Source organism: Anneissia japonica, unplaced genomic scaffold (assembly GCF_011630105.1).
Source record: "Anneissia japonica isolate Jap-2015-1 unplaced genomic scaffold, ASM1163010v1 scaffold3077_len58716_cov146, whole genome shotgun sequence".
Lineage (NCBI taxonomy): Eukaryota > Metazoa > Echinodermata > Crinoidea > Comatulida > Comatulidae > Anneissia > Anneissia japonica.
In genome coordinates, this window is record NW_022702969.1 from 16,459 (window position 1) to 24,933 (window position 8,475).

The following is an 8,475-nucleotide window of genomic DNA, read 5'->3' on the forward strand; positions in this document are numbered from 1 at the left end:
ATTATTATTATTATTATTATTATTATTATTATTATTATCACCATTTGTACCATTATAACTACAATTACCATTATCTTCATTATAACAATCATAACAAAAATAATAACCATCATCATTATCATATTATTAATATTATAATAGTTATCATTATTATTATTACCATTATCATTATCATTATTATAATTATTACGATTATTGTTGTTGTTATTGTTGTTATAGTAGTTCCAATTACAATAACCACCATAGCAACAAGATTATTACACTTATGAGATCATTTAGAGATCGAGGGGACCCTGTCCGATGCACACTTTTGAATTGTGCGACTTGCATGTACCTGCGAAGAAAGAAAAAAATAATAAACCCAATTGGACGATAAGGGGAGACTCCCGAAGAGAGAGCCGGAGGAGGCCTTCCCAAAAAAAATCCCAATATTTGGACAACCCGCCCCAGCGCCAACCCGTTAAGGCCGGCAAGCACCCCAGGAGTTAAAGCCTCGATGACCCAATAGCAACTGGGGGGAAGCAACGAGGGGTTTTAGTTCGCCGCTTTTCCTTTGCCGTCGAGAGCCGGAATGACCCACCCACCAAAATAAATTAAATCCCCATAAAAATAAATAAATAAAATAAAATAAACCCAATTGGACGTTAAGGGAAGACTCCCGAAGAGAGAGCCGGAGGAGGCCTTCCCGAAAAAATCCCAATATTTGGACAACCCGCCCCAGCGCCAACCCGTTAAGGCCGGCAAGCACCACAGGAGTTAAAGCCTCGATGACCCAATAGCAACGGGGGGAAGCAACGAGGGGTTTTAGTTCGCCGCTTTTCCTTTGCCGTCGAGAGCCGGAATGACCCACCAAATAAAATTAAATCCCCATAAAAATAAATAAATAAAAATATTTGCCCAAGCTCTCGCCCAAAAGAGCGAGGGGACCCTGTCCGAGTAATTGCCCAAGTTCTCGACCGAGAGAGCGAGGGGACCCTGTCCGATCAGTCTTCCATCAGTCCGGCGATTCTCGTCCTACCTGTGAAGATATAATAAAGACAACATAAATTTTGTTCCGTGGAAGATAGTCGTCCTCCGTGAGTCCGACGATCTTAGTCGTACCTGTGAAGACAACATAAACTTTTGGTTTGAACACGTAAAAATAAAAGACAAAACACATTTTTCTTCCCTGTCCGAGAGGGTTCCTGTTACCAAAAACCTTTCAAGATATAGTTTTCGCGTCGTAGATTTTTTATCGCGTCGTAGAATTTTTTCGCGTCGTAGATTTGTTATCGCGTCTTTTAATTTCCTTCGCGTTGTAAATCTGTTACCGCGTCGTAGATTTTCTTCTCCTCGTGTTTCATTTCTTTTTACTTTTCGCGTCGTCGTCTATGTTTTCGCGAATACTTAATTACTCACAGCTCGTATTAGAGAACCCTCGCCGCACAATACTTACTGTCTACACTTACCTTAAACCCTACTCGACGTCCGCCCTTGTACTCCACGTCCGTCTATTCGACATCCGTCCGTGTACTCGCCGTCCGTCTACTTGACATCCGTCCGTGTACTAGACTTCCGTCTATTCCACGTCCGTCTACTCGACGTCCGTGTACTCGACATCCATCCGTGTACTCGACGTCCGTCTACTTGACGTCCGCGTACTCGACGTCGGTCGGCGAGTCGCGGACACAAATTTTTCTAGTTTGTACTCGACATCCGTCCATGTACTCCACGTCCGTCTATTAGAGACTCGTCTTGTCTGCCTTAACGGCGTACGCGACGGCGGTAGTCGAGTCGAGGACACGTCGGTGTACTCGGCATTCGTCCGTGTACTCCACGTCCGTCCGTGTACTCCACGTCCGTCTACTCGACGTCCTCGAAGTCCAGATTTTCGAAATTTTTTCTAAGTCCAGCTTTTTGAAAATTTGTCTAAGTCCAGAAAAGTCGAAAATTTTCGAAAACCGTTCGGGTCGCATTGACAACGAGAACACGTGTCGTACGTCGTTCGTTCGCAGTCTCGGTCGATCGATTTCTTTGCCGTCGTAGGCGGTCTCCGTCCGTGGTCGTTGTCGACGTGTACACGATAATATAGACTGACCGAAGGTCTGTACCACGGCTCATTTATTTGGATGCAAGTAGGCACCCCTAATATATATTTATGTCATCATATCAAAATAAAATAGAAATAAAAAGTAACACAATAAAAACTAAAGACAACAATTTAAATCTTATTTCGTTCTTTATTTACTTTATTTATTTGTTTGTTTTATTTATTTATTTGAAAGTCATCTTCTTCGAATCTTATCCTCCAGATGTCCATTTCGAAGTAGGTTGGCATCGTTTGCCAAAGAGAGGCACAGGAGACAAAGTAAGCAAAAACAAAACAAAATATTCAGTTTCTTTCGTCTTTTATTTATTTACGAAATTATGTTGTCTTATTTATCTGCTAACGAAACATTTACACTTCTCTAATACGAAAGAATTGTCCGTTTTGGTCGATGCGACGTACGTCCAAACGATCGTTATCCATTCTCTTCATGTTGGGCTCAAACCTGGCCAATACCAAAACGTGTACCGGATCGATAAGATAATTTTCTCCTCTGTACTTTATCGAACAATCCTTCAGATCGTTCATCAACTTGTAATTGAAAAACGAAGAGCCGTTCCGTTGTTTGCGGGAAAGATCAAACACGACGATTCCAGTTCCTTTGCGATGTTTGCGAAAGACTCGTGCGAAAAGCCGGTAACCTGAACTGGTAAGTGTACGGCCGGCCATGACTGCTCTTACGTACTGTGCAAAGAAAGTCTTCCCGGCCCCACCATATTCATCGACAACCCAGTAAATGTTTCGGTCATGTACAGGCCCGGACAAAACCTCTTTCAAACTCTCCTGCCACGGCCTCAACGCACACCTTTCGTATCCGTTTCTCTGAATCTCCAATTCACGGGGTTTTCCAACAGTCCTTATCAAGTCGAAAATAGTTTCGGGGCGACAATCGAAAGCCCGAACGCTCTCGCTTTTTTGTGTGCCTTCGTTGTTCTCAAGACCTATCGTGATATCGGTCACGGTGAAACCGTCGAAACACAAGGTGTGGGAATGTTGTCGAATTCGCTTCTCCTTTCGTTTAAGCAACCTCTTCCGCCTCTTTTCCTGGAAACGTTTTACTTTCTTATCTTTACTTGCTTTCCTTCGGTTCACCGCTTCGTTACTCGTTGAGTCTTCAAATTTAACACTATAGATTTTATCTGAAGGTGCCTCGATTTCCATCATGTGCTTCGATGGTTGCTGTAACACGAATATCGACGATGAAATGAGGGGAGACATTGAAATCGTTTATTTTATATTGGAAAAATGAATATTCTCCGTTTCACACGAGATGGTTCCGGCTTCAACAACTTCTGCTCTTCTTCGACAAACCTCAAATTACCCTTGTTTGCTGCACTGCTTACCTGAAGGTAAAAATCTTCCATACACAACGAGGACAAGATTAAACACAAGCTGATATATTTTTTTTGTTTTTCATTAACATTTATTTCCAATGTTGAACTTTCATTTCCAATGTTCAAAGAAAAGTTGTCTTTCTAAGTCTGAGCAGCGTAACGCGCGCAGACGCACGGGAAACGTTTGGGTACGCCAATCTGCGCGACCAACGGGACGTAACCGCGTTCCAGATTGTCGGCCATCATCTCGTCCTCCTGCTTTCTCACTTCTTCCATGTACCGATCAACATCATTCCAGAACATGTTCCTCAACTTGCGCTCGGACCCGTCCGCCAGCATACGCACCCAAGCTGTCCTCCGTTCCACGTGGAACGGCTCTGCTTTCAGCAAATCCTTCTCCTTCATCGCGAACCTAGCGTCGTCGTCGTCGACCATCTCTGTCCCCAACGTAACCAAATCCGTGTTTAAATAGGGGTTTTTGCAGACGTGTTCGGGCAAACTTCCCCCGTTCTTCTCGGCAAGCTGCCGGATGTTCACCTTCTGGAACACGTTCTTGGCGCTTCTGTCAAAATATCTGACGGTTTCGCGTTTGGTCATATTTTTGAACACGGATTTCTCTATCACGTTCTTCATCACGGATTCGTCGAACCTGACTTTGAAATGCTGACAGGCCTTCTCCAAAGAATTCAACGTTAGCAAGTTCACCTCGAAAACTCCATTTCCCAAGTCGTTCACTACAGACGAACATCCGAACAAGTGACGAAGGTCGTTAGTCATCAGTCCTATGGCGTCCTTCAGAATCGCATCTTCCAAATCGTTGGAGGCTTCGACTCGTACACGGTCGTTTTTGCACGCGTTTTCGTCCTCCGTCAATACCTTCAGACATATTTTCGGTATATCCAATTGTCTCCACCTGGGAAGCAAGACGCTGAGATGGACCATGAAGACTCGGTCGGTCGACGTAGGAAGAACCAGTTCGCACGTGTCTTCGTCGTTCATCGAGGACGGGGGAAAAGGCGTGCTCTCTCTGGAACCGTCCCAAAACCTGTACGTCAGAACTCTCACAGCGTCAGCCGCCTGTTTCGACGGAGAACCGACTTTGACTAGTCCGTTCTTCTGGCACTTTCCGTTCTCGCAGGCTCTAAGAGTACGTTTTTTTAGGAACCTCAATCTAGTCTCGTAGAAATCGACATTCACGTTGACGACTCCTCGCTTAACCTGTTCTCCCCTCACGTGTCCCACGTCCGCCTGCGGATCTCGTTTGCCGTGGTTCCAGTACGTGTGTCTAGGATGCACGCGAAGGAGACCGAGAAACTTCATTTCCTGCGATATAGTTTCGTCCAATTTCAATTGCAGGAAATGAGCGGTGGTGAAAGTGTTGTCTTCGAGAGCCGCCATCTGTTTGAGCATCTTGTCGGAGATCGCACGGTACTTGTCGTCGTTCGAAGCCATGTAAGCCTCTGTTCCGACGCTGCACAACATAAGCTGCTGCTTTCGACCAGCGTCGTCAACGCACCTGAACGACTTCTCGTCTCCGCTCTGCATGCCGGACAAGATCTCTTTGCAGCGCTTGCGGGACACTCCCGTCTTTCTCTCAAGGGTCTCGAGGAGGGAATCTTTCGTTCTGCATACGAGGACGAAGTACTTATCTCCGTCCCGGCAGATCGTGCGTTCCGGATCCACGAGTTGGTCCACGATAGTTTTCAGTATCACCAATTCGCTCTGCACCATGGGATGAATCAACGAGAACGCAAACAGGAGATCCGCCGGGTCCGGCTGAGACTCGGCGATCACCTCGTCGTGAAGGAACTTGCGGTTGCGTCGAAACATCTCGCAAAGCCATTTCTTGTGAGCAGCAATCACGCGTGAGACGTGACAGCAGACGTTTTCGTCGTCCCGCTTCAGATTCTCATCGACGATGTGCTTGGGCGGGCATCCGTACACCTTCACAACACCGAAAATTAAGCCAAGCAGACGCGTGAGCTCGAACACGCGTGCTCTGAGCCGCATGTCGGTCTGCAGACCGAACTTCAGATTGAACAGTTCCAACACCGAGGTTAACCTGTCCCAGGTCAATATGAGCATCCTCTCGCAGTGCCAATCGTCCTCGTCGAAACGTCGAGGGTAGAGGCCCAATTCGATCAGGCGAGACGTCTCCATAACCAAATGCCTTAGCATGCCGTAATTCGCCCTCAGCCTGTAACGACCTAACCTGGCTTCGAAACCCTCGGTTTTTTTGGACACGTTGACGACGTCGCTGGGAGGGACGTCGACTTCCCTACTTTGGGGCAGATTGCTATCGAATTTTCCAGACATTTGCTTACTCTCTTTTCACGAAATGAAAGTGTTCGGAAAAAATGTTGGCTTTTATAACAACAGCAGGTGACGTCATAAGTGTATGGCATACGACACCGTCTGTCCACACATGGATGTAACCAACCTGGCGACCTCTCGCCGTTTCCAGTTTCTCGTTTCATTCTTATCAATATCATACATCTTAGGAAATAAAAGATAAACAGACAAATATTTGTTTTTCTCAACTTTTATTGTTATTTTACATTCGTTTTCGACATTTCAGCGGCGATTTCTGGCAGACCCGTTTCTAGATCATTAAGAAATCGTGCTGCGCGCAGACACAAGGAAAATGCTTGGGAGCCCAACACTGTATGTAAGCGGGACGTAACCGAGCTCTCGATTTTCGCCCATCATCTCGTCTTCTCGCTTCTTGACTTCTCGCAGGTACCGGCCAGCATCCTCCCCGAACTCCTCCCTCAACCTGCGCTCCGAGCCGTTCGCCAGCATGCTCATCCACGCTTTTCTCCGTTCCACATGCAACGTTTCCGATTCCAGAATCTCAGGTTCTTTCGCGACGAAATTCAAGATTTTATTTCCAAGTCTCGGCATCTTTCTGCGGTAAGGATTCTTGCACGCGTGTTCGGGTAGACACCCGCCATTCTTCTCGACGAGCTGCTTAACGTTTACGGTCTGCAATTCGTTTCTCGCGCTACGATCGTAATACACGATCTCTTTTTGTTCTGTCATGTTCTTGAACACGGTTTCCTCGATCACCTTCCTCATATGAGATTCTTCCTCTTCGTTTTTCAGGGTGGGATGGACCAACGAGAACGCGAAGAGGAGGTCCGCCGGGTCCAGCTGGGACTCGACGATCACCTGGTCGTGCAGGAACTGCCGATCTTGTTTGGCCAGCCATTTCTTGTGAGCGAGTATCAGGCGGGATGAGTGACAGCACTGGTTCTCGTGGGGCAATATAGGATTCTCGTCGAAGATGAACTTTGGCGGACAACCGTACACCTTCACCACGCCGCGAACCACTCCGAGAAGACGAGTCAGTTCGAACGCTCTACTCATAAGCCACATGTTGCCTCTTAGACCGAACTCGAGCTTGTGCCGTTCCAAAACGGCCGCCAACCTGTCCCACGTCAGGACGAGCATCCTCTCGCAGCACCAGTTGTCCCGTTCGAAACGTCGCGGGTACAACTTCAACTCGATGAGGTTGAACGTATCCATGACCAGGTGCCTGAGAGAGCCGTACACCTCCCTTAGCTTGTAACGATCCAAGGCCGGCCCCAAACTCTCCATCAGGTTGGACACGGGGACGTCGCCGCCGTTGAGTGGAAGAATTTCAAAAGTGGTGACCCTTTCGTGTATCGAGCGGCACACTATCTTCTCTCTCATTTCCATGATCGCCGCATAATCCCACGAATCTAGTTCCTTCTTCAGCTGGGCTGTCTCCCGTCTGTTTTCGACAGCCAACGGATTGCGGTCCTTTCCGTACTGGGGAAGAACCGTGAACCTTACTTTTTTCGAGTTCTTGAATTCGAGCGGGCTTCCGTACAACATCGTGTCTCGTGTCCTGCGTGTCACCTGGGCCGAGTATGCGTCGCCAATAATCCAACGATCGGCCTCCATCACCGAAGACTTGCCGGTGTCCGGCGGCCCGACCAGAATGGCGTGCAAGCTCTTCACGTTCGGTCGAAGCTGATTGATGCCGGAGAGCAGCATGTAGCAGAGTTCACCTCTGACGTTTGTAACGCCGGTGACGTGCTCCACAAAATCCAAAAGATTCTGTAGGAATTTATAACAAACACAAACGTCTTCGCTTTCGATGGTGTACACGTACTGGAGAAAACCACAATTATCGGCCGGACCGTCGTTTTCAATACGTGGTTGTTGGGCAGCATCCATTATCTGCAAAAATTTGTTTCCGTACTTTCCTTGCAAACTTCTCTTCACAATCTGAAAGAATCAAATCTACCGAGCTATTTAAAGCTAATTGCAGGAGACGGCAAGAAGTGGATGACGTAATTCGAACACAGCCACCACGATCGTCTGTGAACAAAGGAGAACGAATGCATGCACACCGAAAAAAGACATATGACGCAAAACATACATTTTTAATAAATTTTTATTCCAAATAACTTGCGACCTAGCGGCCGTGATTCGAAACGTTCAACTCGTGGCCGTCGCTGCCGATCTTTCGGATACGCCACCTGTCGGCGGACATGGCGCGAAGGTCGGGCGGAAAGTTGGCGAACACAACGACGTGAGTCACTGCGAACAGCTTCACCTTGCTGTGGTACTTGGGGCTGAAGAGACGTCCGTTCTTGAACCTCTCCATCAGTTCGTAATTCACGCGTTTCTTCTGGGAGCGATGCAGGTCGAAGACGACGATGCGGTGTCCGTCGTAAGCGTACGCGCCGTCGGTCCCCTTCTTGCAGCCGTCGAACACGATCTCGTCCGACGACTTGGAAAGGTAGGACGCCATGAAACTCTTTCCTACGTTTCCATGAGGCTCGTGGTACCAGTAGACGGCGCGCGGGTCCGGTCTTCTTGACAACTCGTCCATAAGTCCTTGTTGCCACGGTCTCAGCACGACGGTGCTGAATACGTCGTTCTGATCTTCGCCGAATCGCTCTGCGGCCACTCGATCGACTGAGTCGGCGATCGATTGAGCGGACATAACTAAGTTATTTTTGTCGGTAATGATCGTACGCACGTATATATTATATCCACTGGTTTTTGGATCTCACCTGC

At 47.5% G+C, this 8,475-nt stretch overlaps 1 protein-coding gene across 1 annotated transcript; it reads right to left on the reverse strand.

Annotated features, from left to right (window-relative positions):
* Window positions 1-7,867: 7,867 nt before the first annotated feature.
* On the reverse strand, window positions 7,868-8,401 carry LOC117104179. The gene has a single exon (XM_033244873.1). The coding sequence runs from the start codon at window positions 8,399-8,401 to the stop codon at window positions 7,868-7,870; it is 534 nt and encodes a 177-aa protein (XP_033100764.1).
* Between the last annotated feature and the right edge of the window lie 74 nt (window positions 8,402-8,475).

Bases quoted from the DNA above. Each gene is read 5' to 3' on its own strand.
- LOC117104179 (XM_033244873.1), bottom strand. From the start codon at position 8,401: ATGTCCGCTCAATCGATCGCCGACTCAGTCGATCGAGTGGCCGCAGAG.